At 41.1% G+C, this 27,534-nt stretch overlaps 1 protein-coding gene across 1 annotated transcript in view; it reads left to right on the plus strand.

Moving 5' to 3' along the window:
- Window positions 1-5,921: 5,921 nt before the first annotated feature.
- The window catches only part of KIFAP3 (kinesin associated protein 3), a 71,188-nt gene continuing 49,575 nt past the window's right edge, over window positions 5,922-27,534 (plus strand). Inside the window, exons 1-10 of the mRNA XM_037404245.1 lie at window positions 5,922-6,059; window positions 10,840-10,971; window positions 12,239-12,393; window positions 13,525-13,580; window positions 14,096-14,237; window positions 15,761-15,860; window positions 16,611-16,735; window positions 17,108-17,206; window positions 17,870-18,048; window positions 20,362-20,524. Of these exons, the coding sequence (XP_037260142.1) occupies window positions 6,028-6,059; window positions 10,840-10,971; window positions 12,239-12,393; window positions 13,525-13,580; window positions 14,096-14,237; window positions 15,761-15,860; window positions 16,611-16,735; window positions 17,108-17,206; window positions 17,870-18,048; window positions 20,362-20,524 (1,183 nt within the window). The 5' untranslated portion in view covers window positions 5,922-6,027. The remainder of the gene's footprint in view (window positions 6,060-10,839; window positions 10,972-12,238; window positions 12,394-13,524; window positions 13,581-14,095; window positions 14,238-15,760; window positions 15,861-16,610; window positions 16,736-17,107; window positions 17,207-17,869; window positions 18,049-20,361; window positions 20,525-27,534) is intronic.

Raw genomic sequence — 27,534 nt, forward strand, 5'->3', positions numbered from 1 at the left:
TCCACTGGTTAAGAGCTCTCTCTCTAAAATTTTGTGCTTGATTTCAGGTCTGAATTCATCTAGCTTAAATGCCTCTCCTTGTGCTTCCACTCTGATTCACATCTCATGTGCTTTGGCTAAAATTAAGTGGAAACAAATACAGAAATGCTGCTATCTGCAAAAGGAGCAGGATTTGCCCTGATATGAAGAACAAGGCTAGTGTTGTCCAGGATAGTTCAAAAACTTAATGAAAAAGATTTTGGCTACAAAGTGTTGTGCAAAATCTTCACTTTTTTTAAGGAAATACCCATTGTCTGAGATATTGATAACAAATTGTTGGAAACAGAAATTTCCCTTTTGAATCTGTCTGAAATGAGTAACTTTAAGTCAAATGTCACCTGAGCAACACCACTTCAGCTGACGTACCCATTCCTTGCTCTCCCTTAGCTTTTTTTTGACAAAACCTGAAAAAAATGGCAATTATTTTTGAGCAAAATATAAATAATTTGATGATCACATGCAAAAGACTTTTCTTTTGGAGGGAAGGGACAAGGAAGAGGGTGAATTCCTGATTTATGATCAAATATAGACTTGTTCAAGTGTAAAGGAGACCCCTTTTTGAAAACACTTAAGCTGGCGCTTAACTTTATTACTGTGGCAAAATTAAGCATGTGCTTGAGTGGTTGCAGAGTCAGAACCATAAAATGTCATAGCCTTTATAGCTATGAGTCTGCTTTCTGCCTGCTGCATCTAATAAATGTTAAGAGGTGAAATTCTGTCCCCATCGGGGTCAATGATAAAACTCTCATTGATTTCAGCAGAACCAGGATTTTGAACAAGAAATCTCCATCATTGCCACGGTGGCCCACAAGATGATACCAGCAAAGAGAGGCCATCTGCTCACTCTTTCATGGACACTTTTATATGTAATCTTTCTATGTTTTCCTTACTCCAATTAAATTAACCCAAACTGAAAGCACACCATTGGCTTTTTAGATAGGGATACTGCATTTCAGGTTGTTTGTTAGGAAATAAGCAGAAATGAAATACACAAATTCTAGCGCACCATACATACTGAACATATGCATACAGAACATACTGATGCTTAGACGTGGCACTTAGGGACATGTTTTAGTGGTGGACTTGGCAGTGTTAGGTTTACAGTTGGACCAAATGATCTTAAAGGTCTTTTCCAACCTAAATGATTGTATGATTCTGTGAAAATACACAACATGCTGTTCCGTGTTACAGGAAAATTCCCTTTAAAGGGTTGATCCCTTAAGGAAAAGAAAAGGTAATGTAGCACTGTTAAGGTACATTTTATATCTTCTAACACTTCTTAGATCAGCCTTGCTTAGGACATAAGTAAACGGCTATTTTTTCCATAAGTAACAACCCTCAAATCTTAAGTCAGGCACTGAAAGTCTGTGTAGACGGTTGCTTTGCCACATCAGCAGCTGCAGCTGAGCTTGGGTTCTGTATTCCTGCCTTGCAGGCTGGCGCAGGTCTGCATACACAGTTTACAACACTCCAGCTGGAGCACTGAGGCACAAGATGGCAGAGGTCAGTTTACTGCCAGCTGGATATACTCACTCAGCCGTGAATTAGTGTACAAAGCCATCAAACAGGATCAGTTTCATGCAAGTGCGCAATTCTCATTTGAATAAGCCAAGGGAGAAAACAGTACACCCTTTAGTCTATAACATCTAGTTAAAAGAAAGCTCTGCTTCTCTATGAAGAGAACTGCTTCTTTTCACATCTTTAAATTTTTCTTTTTACATCTGAAACCACAAAAACCTACAGCTGATTTTCTTCACTGGTTTAAATGAGCCACAAATTGATGCATTTACTTAGCTCAGTGTTGAACTAGATATATTCTAAAATACAAATCAGGCTCTCCATAGAGACTCCTGTTTTCATTTTTGTGAAGTCTTGTGTTCAAGGATAACAAGAGCACCCAGTATTTACCAGCACAATCATGTGTCATATTGAAAACGCCCTTCTCTTGTGCAGATGTTGCTGTCACTGCTGATCAAAAAGACATTCAAGAATCACCTTGAACTGTGTCCCAAGTTAATTTCATCCAGAAGAGTTAAGCCAGACTTTCCCTTTGCATATCAGATTTTGCTTTGCCTCGTCTCACTTCTTCCTTCCAATATAAACTTTTCAGCCCAGGGTTTATTACCTCCATACCTCAATCACTTGCTATGTGACAGCACATCAGAACATCATCTCCATCCCCCATGGAGCAGCATAGGCTAACCACTTAAAATGTTTCTCTGAAATTCATTCTTTCAGATTGCTGTACTTTATTTTAGCTAATAAAAGGCCTTAAGGATTTTTATACATAGTTCACTATCACAAGGTCTAGGAAAATATCCCGTATTCCCTATTTTCCCCTTGAAATCCACCTATATTCTTTCTTCCTGACAGCGAGATGCAATCTTCGATTGCATCGAAAGATTACAAATCTCAGGGTTGCTTTGGTTTCTTAATTCTGCAAGTCAGAAATTAATATATTACATTTTAACAATTCCATTTGCTATAGAAAAGTGATGTTGGTTATTTCGTTTGACTTTTTTTCACAATGATGTGAAAAAAATACCTGTGTAGGATTCAATGAAACTCTGAAGAAATCAGACCCAAGGCATTTTCAAAATGTAGTCTCATGGCTATATATCAACGGCCCATATAAAAAATTCATTGAAGACAATGGAAACATCTTTTGTGATTTTAAAATCAGGCTTAGAATCAGTACTTTTCAGTCATAATGAATTTATTCTATACTAAGAGAACAAAAAGGAAGAAATAAAACTAAGTTACCATGAGACAGTATGGTGGGTGTTGCTCTGCTGTCAGAGTGTATTCTGTCTATCTGGTTAAAAACATCTGGCCACATCTTGAGGGAAAAAAAAAAAAAAGTCTTAATTTTTTGCATAAAAGTGTGCTTTCTCACTGACAATATAAAGGGTTTTCATTTTTTTAATGCAAAGGACAAAAATGTTGTTCATCCACATTTATTCTACAACAATGTTGTCCATTTCTTCTACATGTATCCTACTGTATATTTGAGAATGCTCCACAGTTCTGTCTTTCCTCTTTTTCTGTGTACCCACCTGCTTCACTCCTCATACCCAACTTCTCTTCTTGAAACTACCATTCGCTCCCTATCCCACTTCTCTGTGCAACTCCCCTGCTCTCTTCCACCTGTCTTTATATTCCCTCACTAAAAATCTCTTCTTCTACCTCACTCTAGAACAGTATTTCTTACAACTGCTCTAAGAAAAACCAAACAAACTCCAAACCCACTCAAACAAAAGAAAAAAGGAGAAACACAGAAATACTGCACATTCCAGCTTCTCTTTGCAACTTGATCACTCTCCTCCCTCAACTACCCCTCTTTCTTTCTCCTTGTGTATGCTTCTAACACGCAGGTGACTGGAATCTCCAGTGTCTGCTGGTAATACCATAAAACTTATCACACTATAACAAAAGAGAGATAAGAAATTGTGCAAAGCAACTTCAATAGGTCAGGGAAAAGCTGTAGAGCCAAACCTCAGACAGCAATTGTTTTACAATTTACTTTTTAAAAATCTACCATCCAACACAAGGTGTTGTTTGTGCCATGTGCATTTCAAAACCCAGAATCAACTGGTTGTCACTGACAGACAAAATTATCCGATCTTGGCCCTGCTTGTGGCTCAATCACTACAAAGCTGAGATATTTTCATTTAGGCTGCCAGGCTGAAACAGGCCGCTGTCCTTTCAAGCCCTGACAAACAGCCAATTTTAGCCCAAATATCATGGCACACTGAACTGCCATAAATGTTCCTTTTCTCATATTTTTTAGGTTTCATATTCTTTTGTACCATTCTGATCTCGTAATCTGTGACCTGCTTTTTCATAGGTGTCTAAAACTATTGTCCCTTTGTAGGCAAGGTGATGAGATTAAAAAAAATTCTCAGTGAAATAGATGATTGCCAGGTTGTTAGTACTGAGGAAATATCAGACTATTTATTTATATGACTTCAGAGTTTAATGTTTGGCTCATGCTTATCTGAAGACCTGCTGAAATCACTGAAGAACTGTTGCTCTGATCAGGTAGTCATACACACATTTTTTGTTATAACAGCCATTAATAGAAAATATTACTGTGATAAAAAGTAGAATAAGGATAGTAACAAAAGCGTTATGTTCTAGCAATGTTGTGGAAATTAATTGCTCTAAGGTAGCACTTTATATTTCACAGAGTACTATCTTCTTCCATTTCCTGTTAAAACCAAGGCAGGCATGGCATGGATATCACAAAGTATTTTTTGCTGCTCTGTTACACATTAGGAAAATATAAAAATTTTCAGTGTTCAATAGGAGCAGTAGGTATTAAGTATTCATTCTTAATATTTTGCCAAAATAAAAACAAAAGCTTAGTTACCTATTACTTATTTCTGTATTACCCCTATGACTGGGTAGACAGCCGTTTCAGTTGTATGTAATGGGCCTGTAGTACAGCAAAGAGCACTCCAGAAAACAACACATACGTGGATCTGCCCTGCATCTTATTTCAGCTGCTGTTAGTCCTACAGAGTGATATTGTCCTTTTATTCTGAAAGCCAAATACCTATCTCTGCTTCTCAAAGCACTCTTGAAATAAACAATCTCTTCTAATCCCATGCAGTTCTATTGAGTTTTACATATATAAGCAGAAATGAAACCCTGTTCCAAGAAAGTACAGTTCAAAAAGCCAAGACACTGCTGCCTCTAGTTCTATGTGTTAGTTTCTACCCAGAGGGACAGCAGGACCATTAGGCAGCTGGGGATGAGCCTGCTTTACTGCTAGTATGGATATTAGAATAAATAGCTTAGGAGAATCTCTGAGAGTGGATGCTGCTCTGATACAAACTTTAGTTAAACTACAGCCCATTAAGATAATTTCTGATACCTCTTGGATATGATGCTGCTTGGTTGTTCATTAGAGTGGCTGGGAAACAAGGTAAAGAGAGAGAGGATTCAGGTGCTGGCTGTACAGTGTAACTTTTGCAACATGCTTTTGGATTTTCAGCCACTTGCCTGAGACTGGAGCTATGTTAGCAGGGCTCTCGTGCCTCTTGCATGTCGGTGGCTAAGCAACACTGCTGCTGACCCAAGACAATGATTATGTTTCAAAACATCTTGCTGATCAAGCCTGCCTTAGGGCTGGGCTTAGCTGAGAGGTGGTGCTGAAGAAAACTGACAGCTCAGATGACTGTAATGATGTTCAGGGGCAGGGCACCACAACAGCCCTGAACATAAAGTCCCCTTAGTCCTGCTGTTCGCAATTGCTGGAGTACCAGGTACTAAATAGGTGCGATCTTTCTCTAAGGACACAACTGTTTCTTGAGTTCCTCAGGGCTCATGGACCTGTGGCCATGCCTCACCTGGGCCCCCACCCACTTTCCTCAGTGCCGTTAACTTTGCTGGGGGACCAGCCTCACTAGGTCTGCCCTGAATGGGCCTGCAGGCCACCACGTCCCACTGGCCCTCCTGTGAAGGCGCAGGCAAAACCTGAGGCACCATAGGGGTTTGATAATGACCCTGCGGGGTGCTGAGAGGCCTGTGGCACAGCCCTGGCCCTCAGAGGGGTCTGCTACACCCCCCGTGCTATAAGTGCTTCAGACCCAGGGTCTTACCTGGTGCAGCAGGTGAAGGCTGTTGCCCTGCCATTGCACCCTGAGGGGCACGGGGGACCCCAGCCATCATGTCACGGCACATCCAGGGGTGCCAGCAGGATTCGTGCAGCGGCCTCCGAGTGAGGCGGACACGGGGTGTGGAGGCCACTTCGCGCCTCACGCCTCAGGCCGGCGGGACAGCGCCCCCCCCCTTCGTCCCCGGCGCGGGTGGGTGGCGGGGCCGCGCAGTGCGCGTGCGCGGTGGCCGCCGCGGGCAGTGGAGGTGGCGCATGCGCGCTCGGAGCCCGCGGGCGGGGCTTGCGCTCACCCTGGTAACAGCAGCGCTGCGGGGCCGCGCCCTGCTGAGGCCTCCCCCCCCCCCCCCCTTCCCCTCCCCGCCGCCATGCAGGGCGAGGACGCCCGGTACCTCAAGAGGTAATCGGGGAGGCTGGCTGGGGAGGAGGGGGGGTGGCTGTTGTGGGGCCGGGGCGCGGCAGGTTGTGGTAGCGGCCGGGCGTGGGGCTGAGGCGCGGCAGGTTGTCCTGAGGGGCGGCGCGGTGTCGGGTGGGACGCTGTGGGGCGGGCGAGGTTGCGGGGTGGGAGACAGGTGTTGCCGGGCTGGGTGGGAGGTTATGAGGGAGCTGAGGGGTTTTAGGCTCTGGTGGGGGCTGGGGGGGAAGTTATGGGGTGGGGAGGTGATGGGGCGTGGGGCTGAGGGGTTGAAGATGGGGGGGGCTGGGTGGGAGGTTATGGGTGGGGGGGTATGAGGGAGCCGAGGCTGTGGTGGGGGCTGAGGGGGAAGTTGTGGGGCAGGGAGGGTAGGAAGGGTTAGCGGGGAGGTGATGGGCCCTAGGGCTGAGGTGTTGCAGGTGGGGGGGCTGGCTTGGGGATGGGTGGGAGGTTGTGGGTGGGGAGGTGGGAATGGGGAGTGTTTTGAGAGGGAGATCCTGAGGTGGGTGGAGGGATTGGGATGGTATGGCTGGGGGTTATGGTGTGGGTGGGAGGTGCTGGGGTGAGTGGTTGTTGAATGGGAGTCGTGTTTGGGGCAGGCTGAGGGGCGGCTGGTGGGCAGGGGGCTCAGGAGGCTGGGTTAGGGAATGAGTGAAGGTGATAAAGTGGGTGTAGGGTAGCTTGAGAGATGGTGTGCTGGTGGTAACGGAATGTGGTAGTTTGGAGGGATGCACTGGTGTGGGGGTGGCTGTGGTGGCCCTTGATGGTCTGTGTTTGGGGTGATGTACTGAGGTGGCAGCAAGTTGGGAGGAGTGTAATAGATGCTGTTAGGTGATGAGTGAGGAGGGTTGTGTGGGTGTTGGGATAGGGCAGGTAGTTGCTTTAGGGACCAGGGGAGGGAATGTGAGGCAATAAGGGCAGGTTCAGGGTGCAGCTGGGAAAGATGAACTGATTTGGGGGAGATGTTAGAGCATGGCATGGCAGATTGGGGAGGGGATGGGGGGGGGCGGGGCAGGCAATGAGTTGGGATGAATTGAATGGTTTGGGAGTTGGGATGGACCTGGGAGGAACTGTGGTGTGTAAAGCTGGCTGATCTCAGTGTGATGTTGAAGATATGATGAATGAATGGTGCCTTTATCCGTCTGTCTTCTCTGTGAGACCAGTCAGCCTAAAGAATAGGGTATGTGTAGACAACTACTGAATCTCCATCAGTTGTTTCAGAGCAAAAGTGCTAGCAATCCTGGAAGATGTCAGGCCATCTAGGCCTGTGTTAAGATGTGATGTGTGAGCACTGTCACTCTTTTTTTTGCCATGTGGGTGATTTTATCCATGACATCTTGAGTCCTGTGGAGTTCCTGCTCTTTCTTTGGTTTTTGATTATTTTTTTTTTTATTTCTTTCCAGTTATTAACTGCTGCTACAAGTATATAAACTTGCTGTTTAGGCTGGCTAGGGTTTGTTGGGTTTTTTCCCCCCTTTGCTCATATACCACATATTAAGACCCATAAATAGAAACAATGGAGAAAAAAACTTCTTGATAATCTTTGAACATTAGTTCTGTCATATAAATGTGATGACAGATAAAAATCAAATGGCTACTTGTAATTAAATAAATAGCTGTAACTTTAAAGCAGCACCTATTTTTAGCCTTGCGTGTTCTGTTTGTGCCATTTTATGTGATTTTTGAGAAATCTTCTTTATTTTGTAGTCATCCCTGCAAAAAGTTGAGTTTTCTGTCTTTTTAGGGAGCACAAACCAAAAAACATCTGTTGTGCTGTGTAACGTGACTAGGATTGCGTGCAAGTCTAATGCTCCTCTGATCCCTATTTCCCTTTGTCATCTTCCACGAGCAGTCAGTCATCCTCCCACCAAGTCTGACTTGCTGGGATTTGTTATTAGATTTTCAGCCTTATCCATGTATGCAGTTTGTGCCACTTGTAATTAGGATAGTTTGGTTTTGCTTTTGCCCCCTGAAGGAATTAATAAAGGGTTATTCACACACCAGCTTCGGTTATGTCAGCTCAGCTAGCACGGCTTTTGTCTGTAGAAAAGGCCTTCCTCTTTTAAACCGTTCATACAGCAGGATTCTTGTTGATGAAGCAGGCAGTGAATTGAAGTGAAAGGATAGGCTGATGTGTGAGAGCTCCCCAGTGCATTGCTGCTTCTACCAGTTACAAGAATGTCTGTATTTTTAAATGTTTTAGGAAGTGACTTACAAACTCAAGATGGACAGAAAATCGGTAAAACATGTTTGTTGATTCGAGGGGGGATTGTTTCTCTAAATATTTTTTTTTAAATAATTTTTTTGAGTGATGCTGGCAGTTTGAATGCAATGTTTTCCAAACGGAAAACAACTTCAGTAGCTGGGTAGTGCATTTTAGTATAGGTCTTCAAGCAGTTCACAGGGTAATATTTTTATCAGAGGGGGAACTTGGATGTGAACAGATTTGTGACTCTTAGCTAGGAAATACCTCAAGTAATGATGGTGGTTGTCAATGTGAGAGGGCAGAAAATCTCTGTGGCTCTAAATTCTTCAGCTTACCCATCTGTTCCTCTTAAGGACAGAATTAAACAGGGGAAATGCTAAAACCTTTTAAGCAGTCTTAAGCTGAGGTTCTGCTGGTTTGCTAAGCTCATCAGTGGTTTACTGCTGCCAGAAGAAGGAGGTCTCACTCCTTCCTCTTTACCCCTCTTTAGCCCTTTACAGAAGCGTTATTCCCTTTCTATAGAGCATTTGAATTAAGTAACGCACTGAAAAACTCTGTCTACCCAAAACATGAAGCGTTCTCTGTTGGATTGCTGGAATTGGCCGTGAAAGGGTTTGACAAGCCCTCACGCTGAACCAAGGTGACTGCCAGGAGCAGGGAAGACATGGGAAGATCTAATCCTTTTGGCAATTATGAGCTGTTAGTTCACCTTAGTTCTTGTAGAACTATGCTGAACTCCTTCGGGCCACTTCTCTACCAATCTTGTTCTTTTTATCCCTAAATATTACCAAGCTGTCACTTAATGGAGGATTGACTGTCAGGAGGAGCATTTGTGGTTGGGATCTCCTGGTAGGTCTAAATATGGGGGAAATATTTTTGGGGGTAAGGAGCAAGAGCCAGTTTTTTCTGAAATAGATATGCTGTAAGCTTTCAGCCCTGCAAGGCTGGACTCTGTGAGAACAGTCTGTAGTGAAGCATTCGCCTCAAAGTACCACTAAAGGGAAAAAACCACCAGTATCTTCAAAAAAATATTAAGTGTTAAATGGAGTTCTGCTACAATCTCATCAAGGAAGATGCTGCTCTTTAGCAGTGAGCTGTATTTGTTTGCCCGGTAGCTTTATGCCCTTGTAAGGCTGGTACTTGAACTAGACTTTTTGTTTCCCACAGCAGACCTTTCTGTGGTTTGTGGTTTTTTTTGGGCAGCTCTATCTCAAGAAAAAGAAATTTTTTGCAGTTTTGTTCTGCAGAAGGAAAAGCTGCCACCATACTAGTGGGGTAGATGGAGACACACATTGCAAATATTCTCTGAAGAGAGTGATTACACTGAAGGCTGCATCCGGATTTGGTAATGTTTCCGGCACTGTGAGGCTGAAGTAGATTTCCCTGGTCTATTTGTCCCAATGCCATAGCTAGCTGCTGTCTCATTTATGCTGATAAAACTACTGGTGAAGCCACCTGTAAATCTGTTTATTGACATGATCTGTCTGAAAAAACCCAACTCCCAAACAAAACCCCAAAACAAACCAAAAACCCCACCCACACACCAAAACCCAAACCCACATTAGGGAGTTGTTTTTCGTCTGTGGTGTTTTAGCAGCCTGATTTGTGGTGTGGCTGTACATACTCTGTTGGCAGTACCAAGGCGAAAATGGGCAAGTGTCAGCTTTACCACCAAAGTCAGAAATGTGTAACTAAAATCTCTGGATGTGGTTCTCCCATTGCTTGAAAACAGAAATGAAATATATCTTTTATGGCCTTTGATCCATGGCCTCTCCTTATGGCCTTGTATCTATGTGGACATGGGGTTGCTGGCACAAAGGAGGAGAGAGCAGGATAGGCCCTTTTGGCAGTGATGTACCCAGAGTGCTTTCCTGGAGAATGCTTTTCCAAAATATCTGTAGCTGTAGAAAAGCAGGTAAACATGCTTAATTTATACCTGTTGATGGCAGCTGTTGATCTGGTAATCCCCTGAGCCTGGCAACACACACAGTGAGGTAAAGAACATAGCAAAGATGTTAGTGCTTCAGGAGAGAATAGTTAATTTGAAATACAAATTACTTTGAATTCATTCTTGGTAGGTTTTTTAACTGTTAAGATTTAGCCAGGTGAGTCCTTGAGGAAAAATTTCCATTTGTAAATGACTGTACTAGATCAATGTCATTAGCAGAAGATTTCTCAATACTGACAATGTAATTGGGAATCAACTGGGAAATTCACCACCTCTGTGAAATGCATCTTCTTCCTGATTGTAGTTCCTTAAGAGAGCTGGGAGACTCAGAAATCAAAGATTTATCCTGTTTCTTCCTTACATCTGTGACTAAGGCTTCACCAATGGCTTGGGTCTTTCTGTACGTACTAGAGGTAATAGTTAAGGATAAGCCACTCTCACTAAGCTTTGCTACAGCTGTGTGAAATGAAATATGGTGTGCAAGGAGGGCAGTGCTTGGGTTTAGGGTCTGAATAGAACAGGAGACAGGTGGCTATTACTGATCTATGTTCTGATATGTTTTCTGAGCTTTTCATTTAATCAGTAACTCATTTTTTTATTATTTGTGGCAGGAAGGTAAAAGGAGGCAACATAGATGTTCATCCATCTGAGAAAGCCCTCATTGTCCACTATGAAGTGGAAGCAACGATTCTGGGAGAGCTGGGAGACCCCATGCTGGGGGAGCGCAAGGAGTGTCAGAAAATGTAAGGTCATTTTAGCATGTTCTGATAGGGGTTTTTTTCTGTTTTTTGTAGAGTCATAAATTCAATAACTCAAAGCATCAACAGCCTGTAAGAAATAATATGTTCTAATCTTTATAAAACTCAGTGCTAGATTAGCAGAGGGTTTAGAAGCCAGGAAACAATGTGTGCCTAGGAAAGTTAACAACTAAAACACATGTTGTAAACTTTTTCATCTGTGTACTTTAAGGTGTTTTGTAAAGAAAAGTGATTACTCCCATTTTATGTGGTGAGAACTTGAAGTAGAGAGAAGTGATTGGTTCCTACTCAAATGATGGTTAATGTTGGAGCAAGCAATACTATTGAACCTTCTGACAGCCTTATGCTTTAGCTGTTGGCTCTCCTGTTGTTTTGATCTGTCACCCCTGCTAGTGATTTCACTATAATACCTGTGTTTTAGTTTTGCCTAGTATTTCTCTTTTAAGAGCATTAAAATATTCCCCATTGGAAAAGCCCACAGAATTATCATAAATTTAGTTTCCAAGCTGCAAGTTTGGACATTTCCTGGGTTTTGTCTCTATACTGAATTCTTCTTGAAAATTTGAGCTGAAGTAGCTACCTGTCTGAATGCAATGTAAGAAGAATAATTGAGGGGGGGGTGAAGAGAATCCTTAAATTGTCTTAAATATCAGATATCAGAAATGTTCATCTTTTTTCAGATGAATCAACATAACTTGCATCTGCAATATGGTGGAATTCCTTTGATCCATCCTATTGTTAGTGCCCACAGAGATTTCTTACTGCTCATTGCTTGTGGACCTGACTGCAGGTCTGACAGATCTATGGGAGACTGCTGACACTGCATCTGCAGGCACCACAACGGAACCTTCCTGTGTAGTCAACACCCATAGCCATTTCTCATTTTGGTTTTTTTGTGTATGCAGTACTACTTTGCAGTCCTGTGTGCTTTTTTTGGGGGTGTATTGCAAATAAATTACTGGCTGCTGTGTCTTACAGCAGTTACAAGGGATCTGTTTGTACAGCTGCATTTAGTGTTGCTGCTTGTCAGCTGATGGACGGTTATGCTCTGTCAAATCTGTTTGACAGTTACTTGCCATTTGGAGTTGTAGAGAGCCACTGCTTTCGCATTTCCTTTGTAAGCCATAGGATGGACTTTGGGGGTATCGGGATCACATTTCTGCTTCAAGAAATTAATGACTGTGTAAACATAAATCGAAGGACTGAAGATATACAAATTTAACAACTGAGAAGAGACCTATCTGTGTTGCAGCATTCGGCTGAAGAGTCTTAATGCAAATACAGACATTGCTTCCCTGGCTCGAAAGGTGGTTGAAGAATGCAAGCTCATTCACCCCTCCAAACTTGCAGAGGTAGAACAGCTGTTGTACTATCTGCAGAATCGCAGAGATGCCTCGGTGGGAAAAGGTAAATAATACAGGAACAAAGTAGCTTGGGACGGCTGCTTCAGCATCGAATAACTACTGTGTGAGGTTTTTCTAGCTGAGATCCGAACCTGCTTGATGTATGACTTCTCCAGGGGTAATGAGAGTGGGGAAGATGTATAGTTAAATCACACTTGGAAAACTGGAGGGCGGGACTTATCTTTCTAACAACCAAAGTGTATATTTTTGTTAGTTAAACTTAGTATGGATGCTTCTTACTGGCTGCCCTGTGCTATAGCAGGACTTGAGAGGTAGAGATTCCACTGTTTGGTGCGGCCTCTTCATGTTGCATCTGCACTTGCCCGTGACATTAAGGGATTGTACTAGTATCTCCCTAGAAAGATCTGTCATCACCTGTTGCAAGGGTAGTGTTGCTAGGCTGAATTTGCGCTGTCTGTAAAACTGGAGTGAGGAGTTTCGGAGTGTAACAGACTTGGGTACAGTGTAGCAGACTGCCTGGGGTAGTTCTCTCATCTTCTTAAGTTCCTGGCATCCTGGTGGTCCTATTTATGTCTTAAGTTTGTCTTAAACTTTCTGCTCAGGGGACAGTTTCATATTTAACACCTGACCCTGCATTACTTTGTGGTTAGCAAGGCTCCTTGCAATCATAAAACGGTAAATTTTGTTCTCAATTGGATTCTTACCTTAATGGGATGAGTTTAAAACTAAGATTAATGTTATTTACATGCCCTAATTGTAACTGCTTTGGATGTTTACCCTCTTTTATTCTGTATATATGTCTTGGTGTATCACAGGGCTGCTTTGCCACAGTGTACAGGCAGAATCAAAGCTGCTAAGGTATGTCACTGTGGAAGTGAGTTTTGTCACTTGGCTTGCACTAAGGTGTGTTACCCTCTGTCTCCCCAGCTGACTGGGCTGTAGCTGATTGTTTATACTGAATAGCTGAAAGGGATCTGAGGGTTTATTTTGCTCCCTGTGGGCTGTTCCGCTTCAGGAACCTGACATACCTTAGCTGTGTTAGTTTGGCTGGTCAGCTGAACACAAAAGGACTTTGACCTTGATTTAACCAGTATGTTTACTATGAGAATACTGGGTATTTTTTTCATCTGTGAATATGTGTGACTTAACTGCAACCATGTCTTTTTCTTTACAGAAAAAAAAGAGAAATCTAGTAAGCCAAAAGATCCACCCCCATTTGAAGGAATGGAGGTAAATATTGGTGTTAGAAAAGAAATGTAAACCCCATTTACTTAAGTGGTTATATAAGGGAGGGGGGGGAGAGGAAATGCTGAATTCTCAGGTTTTTTTGCTGCTTGTTTTTTAAACAAAGAACTTGGTTTGGAAATACTGCACAATGGAATAAAAATTATCTCCATAAAGGGTAAAATATTTGACTTGCATACTTCCGCCCCCCCCCCCCCCCCCCCCCCTCCAGCTATAACACGCAGCAGGACAGCAAGTGAGGTCTGGAACATCGGACAGGACACAGGGAGTTGTGTCTGAGCATCCTTTGTTTTTTGTAATTAAATCTTCTCAGATTTCCTGGTGTTCATTGGCAGTGATTCTGGATATGTTGAATTTTTTTCCTTGTATTTTATTTTTTCCTAAGATCTTAACTCAAAGGTGTGCACTCTTTTGTCTTGTGATTGAATAATGTTGTGATTGATTGCGTTGAATTGACATCTGTCCTTCTCTGTGAAACCCTTGTTTACGACTACTCTCAGATTGACGAAGTTGCCAACATCAATGACATGGATGAGTACATTGAGTTACTGTATGAGGACATCCCTGACAAGGTGCGTGGCTCTGCCCTCATCCTGCAGCTGGCTAGGAATCCTGATAATTTGGAAGAACTGCTTATCAATGGTAATTTTAAAAACAAATGGTAACTTCTCTTAATTTGGGATTTTCTCTAACTTGCTAGGCTGTGCTTCTCAGTATGTAATAAGCTGGCTGTCAAAGCCCAGTTGGATCTGTCTACAAATGGATGCCATTTAGATTGTTCTTAGGTGGGCCTAAGAGAAATTGTCCTGCCCTCAACAGGCTTCATCTGTTTTTTCTGAACCTAGTTACTTTGATGCTAAATTAACTTCATTTGGCATTGCTGCTGGAACAAGAGAATGTAGTGTTATATCCTGAAGATCAGGAAGCTTGCTTTGAAACTGGGGTTTGCAGGCTGACATAAGTTTAGGTGTCTAGTTTCCAAGAGAATTAATAAATTGTATATGGGTGTATCACCCAAGTATTTCACTAGCACACCATACTCTTTTTGCTTATGGATCCATTTTAAAATCTTACTGGAATGCATGATAGCACATTCACATTGCTGTCATTTTGTGTCTGCATACGTATGTGCTGTCCCATGTGCATTTTGAGAGCTACATCAGTGTGGAATAGTGTGTGTTGGTAAATACATATGTGTACATGTATATGCATTATTATTTCCCATTGTCCCTTTCTTCTGAGGCAAAAAAGGACCTTACACTCTGTAAAGGTGTCAGACAAACAAAAGATAAGGGCAATCTAAACCAGACTTCTGAAATGATGGTAGGTTAGTGCCTTAATTCAGTTAATTTTTTAACTTGTTCCCTTTGTCTCCTTTACTGAGCTCTTGTACTCCCACATTCCTCAAGTAAATGGTTACTCCAGTATGTACTCAACCCATCCTGTGATGTCAGTAAGCAAGATTATTGTAAGAATTGGAAATGAAGGGGAATAGTAAGCCATCAAATAATGGCGTGTCCCCATGAGTTGTTGTGAATATTCCAGTGCTTGAAATTGCCAGCTGCTGCTTTTCTCATTCTGATCGTGTAACATGGTGTACATGAAGAGGGACTAGATAGGGGAAAGTGAACAGAAAAGATAAGTGATTCAGAGAGGAAAAGTAACCTGAAGCATGACAAGAGGAAATATAAATAAAATCATTAAATAATACAGTTGCTATGGGGAGGGAAATAAATAGAAGTGCATGAAAAACGATAGTTGTCAAGGTAGAATTTTAAGGGGATTTGGAAGTAAAAGTAATGGTTTTAGGTAGGGGTAGTAGTGTAGTAGGCAGCCACAGTGTAGTATGCAACATGCAGCTGGCAGAGACCACAAGATCTTCAGTTTAGTAGTAGTTTTAAGTTGACCTTGGTGTTAGGTTGCAGTTCCCTTGCATGTCACCTCTTATGGTTTGCAAGTGGATGACCACCCAGGGTACTCTATTTTAGTAACATCTCCAAACAGAACTTGTGAGCAGTGTTACCTGTTAAAATGAGGTACCTCTGAAAATCTTCCATTGGAAAACTTGATATATGTGGAATAAGGTGTATTCAAATTCTAAGTCTCACAATACAAAAACAGGGAAGTGAAATGCTGATGCTTATCTAAATGTTGTTTCACTTCAGAAACTGCCTTGGGTGCATTGGCTAGAGTGTTGAGGGAGGACTGGAAACAAAGCGTGGAACTTGCTACCAATATAATTTATATTTTCTTCTGCTTTTCAAGGTGAGTGCAGAGCCTCTGCGTATAGGAACATAAGAAACTTCTCTCTGCTTAGTGGCTTTTCATTTGCTTTCTGCATGGCAGTGTAAAACCTCGCTGAAACGGGCAAAAAATTTGTTGAGAGAGAAACATGCTTGTTACAAGTGACAAAATGGAGGCACAAAAAAGAACCCCGTGGTGAGGCAGTGTGTAGCAGAGCCAGAAAGAAACCAGTAAGGATTCTGACCCATAGCTTACAGGCTGAGCTGCCAGCTTTTAATTTCTTCAGCATTCCTACAAGGAAGAAACAGTATTAAAAACTGAAATGGGTGCTTGCTCTTATTTAGATATACCAGTGTTTCAGCATACCCTGCCTAGAAAAAATTCAAACAGAATTTGCATTGCAACTTGATTTTAGACCTCTATGATATTAACGGTGAGTGGACGGTCCTCTGAAACACTTATATTATGAAAAGTGGGGCTGATTGGATTTTCCTTTATGCATGAAAATTGGAATGTGCTTTTATTTTGACTTGGAACAGAAAACTGTTGCTTGTTTTTCCACAAGTTTGGAAAAAATATTCATGTTTTCAGGAATTGTTCTTGTTTTGTAATAATTTTCCAATAAAGAAGTGTTATAATGGGGCACAGAGTAAATACCTTTTTTTAATACAAGTGATGCAGAGTTGGGGCACTGCTACCATAGATGTCAAAACAGATTTGGGGTGGTTTGTATTTATTTTTTTTCTCACAGATGTGTTTTCTTCAATGTAGTTTTTCTCAATTTCATGGAATAATAACACACTACAAAATTGGAGCCTTGTGTATGAATATCATAGACCATGAACTGAAGAGACATGAGCTTTGGCAGGAAGAACTTGCTAAAAAGAAGAAAGCTGATATCCTTTTGATATGCTGGGGCAGCTTGATGGCTTCTGACTTGATAGCTGTTGTTGGCTTATATGAGATGAGCGTACAGCAACTAAGCTGTAGTTACTAAAACAACACAAGAAAAAAAAGTTTTATCAGCAGTATGTCTTAAGAATGTTTGTGCTGCCTATTAGGATGTAATACATCCAGGACTAGGCGAAGAAAAAAAATAATGCTGTATATTACAGATGTAGCAAGTTGTTGCTAAGGTAGTGTCTTTATAGTTGCTGTTCCATAGATCTCTTGCTTTTTACTAGTGAATGAATAACACCTTTGAGGACAATACACAGTCATCTAGGCTCTGTAACATTTATCTGAACTCCTTAACTTTTGTGATTTACTTGATGAAGATCCTGAAAATCAAACCTTGAAAAAGGACTATGAGAAAACGTACAAGAAATATCAAGGACTGGTTGTCAAGCAGGAACAGCTGCTCAGAGGTACCAAATCCAAACAGGAAATTATTTCCTTGTTAGTGAATGTGTATAGAGGGTTCTATCAGACGCTTTTCATAACCAGGATGTCTTAAACATACTAAATGCGTGGATGAATATGGAAGAGCATTGCCAAAGAATAGGGAAAAGATGAGTATTTAATCAGATTGATAGATCACTTTAAAAATCATTAGCATACTGTCAGACAGTCGTAGGGGAAAAATAGCAAAAGTGATCCACTTTTCTTTGCTCATGATATGTTGGTTTGGGCGGCGCTGAGTATTTGTGTACATTTGATTTTTTTTTTTTTAACTTGGCCTGTATCTGACTCACATTGAATAGCTTCTGCTTATTTAAGTTTTTGTACTAAAATAAGCTTAATGTTAGGTTGAAATTATCCGAGTGGCATAGCTTTTCAATAGTTCCCATTGGAATATAAACAGATTCTAGTGAACATGATTTTATATTACTTTCAAAGCCACTATTAGAATTAATCATTTAAATGCTTTCTAAATGAGAATAAAAAGCATTCATGGTCAGTTTCCTTCGAAAGGCACTGGGCAGGGAGCTGAATACTTTTGAAAGTCTTAAGCACTTAATGTGTATATAGAGGCTTGTTAGTTCTGTTGTCTTTGATCTGTTGTTGTAATTTGTCTTTGACTTTGTTAGTTGCACTTTACCTGCTCCTAAATCTTGCTGAGGATACTCGCACTGAGCTGAAGATGAGAAACAAGAACATTGTCCATATGTTAGTGAAAGCACTGGACCGTGATAATTTTGAGCTGCTTATCCTGGTTGTATCTTTCTTGAAGAAACTCAGCATTTTTATGGAGAACAAAAATGATATGGTAAGGCTCATAGCACTCTACTGCAATATCAGAAAGGTATGGACTCTGAAAACTGTGCGGTTGGAGGGAAGCGGGAGACATCTCTGTCCCCATGCTAAATATCTGTAGCACAGATTATCCTACTTTGTTACTAGTAAAATGAGTAAAAGAAAAGAAGTACAACATCCAGTGTAACATACTGCAATAATTTTTGAAGAACTGTCATGCCATACAGTGAAGCTACCTCAAAATACGATATAGGAAATTCCAAATTTTGAAGCCAGCGCCCCAAAGTCTTGTCATAGCCCCACTGCTGGAGATGCCCATGACCCTGCCCTCAAACTAGACTCTTTTGACAACATACTGCCTCTGCCCTGTATTGTCTGGGAGGGAGAGGCAGTTATCCTTTTGCAGTTTGCTAGATTATTTTTCATATTTCATAGGTCAGCTTGGTCTTCAAAGGCACCTCACAACTGTTCCTTCGTGCTGCCAGTGGCTCGTAAGAACTGGAGGCAGTGTTGCTCATCATAAACTTTTTTTAGATGAAGTCTCAAACTTCTGAAATTGTAGCTATTTTTTCTCTTTAGCCTCTAGCCCAGTATCTTCTTTACTGATTTCTTGATGGCTTTTAGTAGATACATGTTTTCATTTCTGTGCCTTTATGCCAGTTTGATAAATGAAAATAATTTTTTTTTTATCAAAGAGGTAATCGGAGATTAATGTTACACTTAGATTGTGAGATGAAAATATCTGTGTAAATGCAATAGGAAATTAATTGTATCTTTGTTACTGGAACTGTCATTTGAATGTCTATGCACTAAACACTGCAGGCAAGAGGTATCTTCCCTTATTTATATATGGGTATCCGATTTCTTAACAAAAGTCAGACACCAAGCATGCATTTTTGGGGGGGAATGTAGACTGTTTATTAGATGATTGGGCATTGGTTTAGTTTATACTTGTGTAATGCCCTGAAGGACTTTAGGAAAACAAGAATTAGCTCTCCAGCCCACTGATTTGCTGGCACACTTTTGCATTCCACTTGATTTAGTAGAAAGACAAATGAAACAAAATTGTTAGATTTATTTTATTGCAGTGTTTTAACAGTTTTGAAAAGACTTTTGAAAAGGTTTGTATGCTTCAGGTCAGCTGTCTGTTTGAGCATTTCTTACTGACAATAGACACAATACGTTTTTCTCCACAGAACCTACCAATGGAGAAGGTGTTCTAATATTTATATTAAGCAATAACACAAAAATGTCAAAGGCAAAATGAAGCAAGATTAGTTGTGCAACATCCGATTTCAAGTAAAACTGAATAATCTATGTATATTTATAGCACATTCTTTCCTTTGGTATTCAAGTGCCGTATTAAATTCAAAACAGTGAAGTAGGAATTCGTGCTATCTGATTATTTTTGATCAAAGGTATCCAGTCAGTTGTTTGATGCCGTGTGGGGAGAGCTGTAGTTTCTTTTCTTAGTATTCATTCTGTTGTGTGTATAACTGGAAGGCTAGTTACATACATGCAAAAGTTTGATGAATGCAAAGTAATTTTATGTGCTCCTTCTGGCCAAAGAAGGTTCTGGGAAACAGAAAATGAATGCATTTAAAAGGTTATGTCAAATAAAAGCAGAAAAATGTTGCTTAATGCTTAAAAGATGATAAAAAACTTTCTGAAGTCTTGCCAGTCAATGCTCAAATGTCTTTTCTGGCTGGTAAAGGGAACACGATCTCAGGAACTGATACCACTTCTCAGTTCCTGGATTCCACTTCTTAATTTGAAAGTGATACATGTTTCAGGATTATTTTCATGCTTTTATTAAATTAATGTACAGGATGGTATGCCTCTTCTGAGAGCACATGCAAAGTTCTGTCTAGGGGTTCATTTGAAATTCATAATGAGAGGTCTCAAATTCTTTCTGGATGCCAATTTTCTGCCTTTCTTGGTTGGGTATCTCTTCGGCTGTAATGTTAGTTGCTCCAGGGCTGCTTGTGTTTGAGTTTAAATGAGTTCTCAGCCCTCCCAAAATTTTGTCTTGCAAGTGATGTCTCGACCAGATTCTTGCAGTATTCCAACTGTGAGGAATATTTCTAAGATATCTGAACTCTTTGGATTCAAAAAAGGTTTTGAACCGATCTAGAAGACTTCAACCACAAAGACATAACCAAAGTTGCTTCAGATGAAAACGTGTTGACAGTCACTATTGTGGGTACAAATTGGATATGTATTTGCATACACATGGGTGTGAACATATAACACAGAGAGGGCTTTTACATTGAAGAGAAACCTACGTTTGGATGGCTTACAGATTTTTGTTTTTATTGATATGCAGGTTGAAATGGATATTGTTGAAAAACTTGTGAAAATGGTACCCTGTGAACATGAAGACCTGCTGAACATCACTCTTCGACTCTTATTAAATCTCTCCTTTGACACAGGCCTAAGAAATAAAATGGTACAAGTCGGTCTGCTTCCCAAACTCACTGCACTTCTAGGTATGTTTTCTTTTGTTCTAATATAGATGTTTCAGCAGGGATAGTGAAACTGTGTGCGTCATGATAGAGTGTGCGTAGAAGTTGCTACATCACTTTTCTCTTTGCTAAAGAACTTTCTCACTACTAACTTTTTATCATTCAAACCATCTTTTCAGATGCAGGTTTAAGTGGAAATTTAATTACATGGTTCCCAGCAGATTTATTGTTGGGTTCTGTTAAACTGTTGAATGAGTCTTCTGGTCTTTAAAAATAACTCTGATAGCTACCTGAAAACCATGTGAACTGACACGTGGGTGATGCTGGTAGTACTGGGGGAGCACCCAGGAAAAACAGCCAGCAACTTCACAGAGCTTTGCTGATGGGATACCAACTACCTTTTTAAAAAATTAAAAAAATATTGTGAAGCTTGATATATTTGCTGTCTCTTGTTACCTTAATGGTCCAGATAGATTAAAAATTTCCCAGCTTTGTCAGCTTCAACTCTAGGCAGTACTACTTTTTAGACATTCAGCTTGACAGTCTGTAAGTCGCGTAAAATCATGCGAGTACTTCAGATACAAGTGAAACTTCTTGTTGGCTGTGAGGGACAGCCATGGAGAACATAATGAGTTTGGGAAAAGCAGAGGATTGTCTAATTTGATCATTGTTATAAGCTAGAGTTCTCAGGAGGGATATTTTATTGCTCCTTGTGTGCTTTTTGGCTGATGCTATCTAGAGGCCACTCCAGTAGATACACTAAAAGTTTAGCAGGATTTGGCCATCAGAATTGTTGAGCGCTCATTTTGAAGTGGGAGTTTGAGGATCTTGTGTGAAACACTGGTGCAAGATGTCATTAAAGCTTTCTGAGATATGTTGGGTTTGGGATGTGCCTAAGTCCAGTGCAGCCAGTGTATGCAGATGTGGTTGGAACAAGTGAAATGCAATGGTGAGTCTGTGAGCTTTCTCCTCTAGCTTTGTATAGTCTCATAGGGTTGTTCGCCTTCTCAGTTTTATATTCAGCCTCAACATGACCTTATTGCTGTTTACTATACAAGTTAATACCATGAAAACTTACACTGGTTTGGAAGCCTTAATCCTGTTGCTGATTAATATAACAGCTACCTGATATATCCTGAAATGCCTCAGACTTTTTTTTTTTTTTTATGCTTTCTGCCCCACATCCATGTTTGCACTTGATGTCCTCCTCTGGGCTGAGCTAGGAGGGAGAAGAAAAATGGCATTTGGAATCTCTCTCTTCATTATACTTTTTTTTTTTTTTTCTTCCCCTCACGACAATGTTATTTGGCAGTAAACTGAGAAGTGGAGCTGGTCAGGAAATAATATTTTCTTCTTGTTTGAGAGAGGAGCTAGGTAGTCTGGTTCAGCTTGCATTGTAAGCTTTTTGAAGCAGGAACTTGTTTCTTTCGTTCTAGCACTGTGGTTGAAGGCTAGGGCCTCTGGGTGCTTGTCACGCCAAGCAATGGCACAATACAAATTACTGAGAGAAGTCCCTGCTTCCAGTTGTTCTCCATTTAATATTAGTCAGACTAAACTCACCAGTTAAAAATCTGCTTTCCAGTGTCCAATTCTAACGTGGAGAGGACAATTTCTCTTCAAACACCATTCTCTTGGACTTGTAAGTAGGCTTGTGCAGAAGGCTGTTTAGCTCAGAAGAACCGGCTGCTAAAATTGCAGTCTGTTCCTGAAGTGGCTGTTAGGGTAATCTACGGCAAGTTCTGCTAGTACTTCTGCTAGTACTTCCAGAAGCTTCACTGTCCATGTGGGTCCATGGATGATTCTTCTTTCCTTGCTTGACTTGGAAGTCAGATCCTTTTTTTTTTTTTTTTTGGCATGGAGGCATGTGCTGTTTGCCCTAGCTCCTCCCTGTAGAAATTCTTGATACTTGTTTTACAGTGTGCTGGTTAGAAAATGTACGTAGAAATACTGTGTATTACTTGTTTCTTAAGCCAGCTCTGTGATTTGTGAAACTTTTTTTCTTCATATGGTTATTCAGATAATTCTCAAATACATCACTTTGTGTATCCTGTCTCAGGGAAGCCTGCAACCTTGATAATAAAATAATCGTGTGCCAGATGCCCCTTTTATATGGGTTACTTGGGTATTAAACACACATTATTCAAGTCAGTACCCTTCGGCTTACATTTGCAGGTCACCTTAAAGTGCTAACACACCTCAACAGCTGTTGACAAGTTACCATACAGCTCCTAATGCCAAGAGGTCAAGTTTGTTGACTCAGCCTACTGAAATTTAACATTTGTGCATGCTGTGTGTTTGAGTCTTTAGCATTGGGTTTGAGATGAGTGTAGTAGGTGTTTAAAGGGAGAGTTGAGATTGCAAAGAATTAAAGGACAGGATTTGTCAGACAGCGGTTTAGGGCTGAGCAGTGAGGTGGTTGCAGTCTGCAGTTCTGGAAGATATGCTGTTTTTCCAAGGGACATTTAGTGGCTTGGGTGCAGGAAGGCTCTAAATGTAGGTGGAGGCTGGAAGCAGAGGAGTTGGACCAGCTTCAACTGAGCTATTGGGAACGGACTCAGTATGGCATGGATATGTTGGAGAAGGACCATCTTCTTTCTTTTACTCCAGAGTGTTGAGGCTGTTGTTGAAAGCATGGGCATGAGAAATTCTGCTTAGTCTTGGTTTCCTTTTTAATAGTGCCAATGCCTGCTTCCCCATGTAGCTTTGCCAGTCAACACCACTTGCTAGTTTTTGCGGCTTCTCTTCACAAGTCTGAAGTATTGTATATAAGACTCCTCTTGCGCTCTCTGGGCACCCAAGTTAATCAACTACAGCTGGCCTTTGTTGTGTTCTGGATCTCAAAGAACTGGGTGCAGTTGAGGGAAATTTGGCTTCAGACTTGAGATCAGAAGCTGGAACAAAGCTGTGGAGGCCTATGAGCTGTGGCCTGCTGTATTTATGTTTCTCCATACGCATGCTGCTTAGAGGGTATGAGAAGAGATTTTGTTTTGTGCGCCTTCAGTTCTTTAAGAAAACCCTTGTAATTGTTGAGTCACCAGGGCTTTGTGGAGAACTTTTTTTTTGGTGCTGGTGGCTTTGCTTTAATACTTAGAAATTGTATTTGGACTGATCTTTCTTTTTTATACATTCTCTCTGTGAATGCTTTATGTGTCAGTGAAGTATGGCTTCAGTGGACTAAGGTGAGAATTCATGTGAATTCACCAAGTGGTTTAAGCTAGACATTTGCCTGAAATGTGGAAAACACAGATTCAGTGCCTTCTAATCATCACCTCAGAAGTAGAGACCAAAGCAGCACGCTATAGACTCTTCTGTGGAGGCTTGCTTCACTCTTGCAGTGCTCTCATTTGCTTTACATCATATATTTAAGTGAAGTGGAGTGGAGGAATGTTTTGCTCTGAATACAGACAGTACTGTGGTGGTTAGCATATTAGCTCGTGGAAAAGTATTCTCACTGAAAGGGAGAAAAGTAGAGCTTAACTTCAAGAATAAACACATTCACATCCTTTATCCCTAGGAATGCTTATCCACTGGACAGAAGGGAAACGTTACCCTTTTTCATAATTCTTCCCCTGGATGTGTGATTGGTTCCTAAAGTAAATGCCCTGGCAACAAACGGAAGAAAACATTGTCTATAAGGAAGAATGAAAAAAACTCACTCCTTGTTTGGACCAAATCCACTTTGTTTTTCAGTTAACTGGCCAAACCAAATTCAAAATTTTTAGTACAGCTCTCTTAAATACACGCACAGCTTGTGATTCATATTATTCTAATAAGGGTGCTATTTTGTGCTGGTTCTGAGTGGTTTCTTAGCCTTTGTGAAGCGAGACAAATAGTTCTCCATTCTCCATGAGAACAGCAGGAAGTTTGTACAGCAGAACCAGCTGAGTGCTGCTGTGTGTGTTATGGCAGGCTGCAGACTTCTTGGTGGACCTTTTTTCAGAAGGAGCTCCTGGCAGTATGCAGGTGTGGCAGGCAGTACTTCAGTTCCTGGGTCCACCTTTGAGTTAGTTATTCCTCTCACAAGGTTATGAATGATAGGGAATGGTGCAAAAGCTGTTGCAGTGGGAACTGTGTTGCAGCTCAAAGGGTAAAAGGAGTCTGTCTGGCTGCATGCAGGGAGCAAACTTTTTTTTTCTATGATGTGTGCATTCATCCCTTTGAGCTGCTGGATTGTTCTTAGGTGTACTGAATGCATATTGTCTTGAAATGCCATTTTCTTTTCATGCACTTCCCAGAGCAAGCCATGCTTAAAGAATGTAAACCTGTTACGCTCGCAAGTCAGACTGAAGTGTGTCTCCTTGGTTGCTTGAAGTTGCTAGCTGCTCTTGAAAATCGAGGGCTGACTGAACACGGGTATTGGTGAGCTGAAAAGTGGGCAGGTCACAAACCAGTACCAATTGCAAATTGGGCCCAAATGGGACATGGAGTGCAGAAGGATTGTGCATGTGGCTGTGAAAGTGTTGCACAGTGCCAAGGTGTTCAACCTCAAAAAGATTTTGGGTGGTGGTAAATATCTTGGGTTACGTTTTCCAATACATATTAGTGACTGAAAGAGAATTGGCTTTGTGGATTTGTATTCAGGCAAGTAAATGAGTGTGTGTTATACCGCATGCTGAGATACAATGCGATCAGTCCCAAGTTGCAGTGGTACAGTTTTGGCAGTCACAGTACTTATTGAGCCTATATGCCTTATTGATATGAGTATCCTGGCCTGATGTTCTCAATTTCTCAGTGTTCCAAGACTAAATGTCAGTACACTGAGAAGTAGTAGGCACCTGATCTTATGCAAAAGTCTAAGGGCTGTGCCATAGTTTGCAAATTCCAAACTCCGAGTTCTTTATTTAAGCTGGAGATAGAGCAGAGGGCGACTTTGACAGTCTGATTTGGTCCTCGCTGGAGAGTCCATCTTCACTAGGTTCATTGATAGAATTTTAGAGAGTTTTATTATGTAAAATCTTTTCTGGAAACTGCTGAAATTCCTCTGAAATTTTTCCGTTCTTTACAAGCTAGGTTTAATGAGCAATCAAAGAATTGCCAAACAGTTGTATGCTGGGTTTCTTTAACAATCGAGTCTTGATACGGTATGCAGCCAAGCTGGATTATGTGTTGACTGCTGTTTAAAAACCCAAGAAGTACTTTGCTCTCTAATTAACGGAGTGCTGTGGGTTTTTAATGTTCTATTCCTTTTATGAAAGTTTCTTTTAAGAAGGCTTAAAGTAGATGTGTTCTCTTTATGAGTTCGCTTGGCCTTTTTGTAATGAACTTATTATGGAGCTTCACACATCTGTTGAAAAATGGAGCTTCTTATAGGCTACTGCAGTGTTTTTTCTGACTTTAATAGGCCTCGTTTATCCTATAAAGCAACATACATTTTCTTACCTGATCAAGTGAGCAAACAATAGGGGTCAGATGTGGCAGAGACCCTAACAAAAAGCACATGTCCAGCCATCAGGGTGAGGTAAAGTCATATCGGGATTGCTTGAAGTTATTAATGGCAGTAAAATTTATGCTTCCTCCTGTTTTCCCAATTAAATTGAGAAACCTTTTTTTCCTAAGGTGGCTCTGCAGCAGCTGGTTCCAATACTTGTTGTGTGAATATTGCCTGGGGTGTCTCCATTCCTTTATAGTAGAGGCTGGCTGAAGCACATTAAGTAACAGTTCAACTACAGGGACCAGTCTGTTGGAAAGCAGTAATTATTAAGGGATTTATTTTAATGGTAGTTTTTTTATCATTTGTGGTGAGTATGGCCAAGGCTTAAAAAACCCCAACAACCCACAACAAACAAACAAATGAAAAACCCCTACCAAAAGAAATGCAAAACAAAACCATCTCTTAACATTGAATGTCTAAATCCTTGTTAGAAGTGCAAATAAACCTAGCATGTCTAACTCACCTGAGGAGAGTGTTGGGTGCACAATGTGTCTTAGAACCCAGCACCTTATTTAGATACCTTAATTATGGATTAGACAGCAGACTTTAGAGTAAAATGGATTTTTGAAGTTGAGAAATACAGAACTCCTAAGTATAGAGAGGTCAGTGTCGCTAATACTGTGTTTGAAGCAGAAACGGAATCCCACCTAACTTTAAGTTAAAAGCCTTCACCATATTCCTGCTTTGTGCTGTTGGCGAATTGTATTGAATTATCAGGAAAGTATAACTGAAATTCGTAACGTCATTTCTGTATAAGCTTGCAAGTTTTTGAAGTCTGTCTTCTAAGATTTTTCTGACTCCTCTAACACTGTCCAGGGTTGGAAATGGTGTTTTCCCATTTTGTAGCTGTTACAGGTGGATCCTTGCTAATCTGAACACTCAGCCTTTGACTGTTCAGGTGAGTGAAAGCTCATTGCTGTGGTGTGCTGCTCACAAGTGCACATGTGTATTTAGCTGTGTTAGTAGCGCTTTTTTTAATGAAGAGCATAACTCTGGTGTAACACAAGAAACTAACTTCATGAGTGTTGACTGAAAATAGTAATGCTTACGGCAGCAGCAAGGACGGGCGTGGAGAGATGGTAGTAATCTAAAGACAAGGGAGTGGAGTTGTTGGAAATTCACTGAAACAATGAATGGGAATGATACCCTGAGCCAGTATTTCTACTGTGAAGCTTACAATATGTGACTGCATAATTAATTGAATTATTCTAATTGTTTCTTTGCATATTGCAAGAGCAAATTAATACTTAACAGTAAAAAGTAAATCTAGTCTTCCGCATGAACTGTTGACATCTGAAAGCTTTACTGGGCATAATTTGAATGCCTAAAGCATGACAGAACAGAAACAACCAGCTCTAGTTCCTTGGAAAACCTCCATAAAGAAGGGGTGGGGCACTTCTGCTAGTCTTCCTAATCTATGGTAAAATCTTCAGGAAGCCTGCGTGAGGGCCGAGGTAGAAGAGAGAGGAGCACCTTTTCCAGAGCCTTTGTGAAGCCTGCAGGCAGAGGGATGGTCTCAAAGAATCATGTGGAACAATTTCGCAGATGTGGTAGTCCCATAGATCCTGAGGCTTTTACAAGTTTGGATGTAAGGGAGGAGGTT

The sequence above is a fragment of the Falco rusticolus genome, chromosome 11 (assembly GCF_015220075.1).
Source record: "Falco rusticolus isolate bFalRus1 chromosome 11, bFalRus1.pri, whole genome shotgun sequence".
NCBI lineage: Eukaryota > Metazoa > Chordata > Aves > Falconiformes > Falconidae > Falco > Falco rusticolus.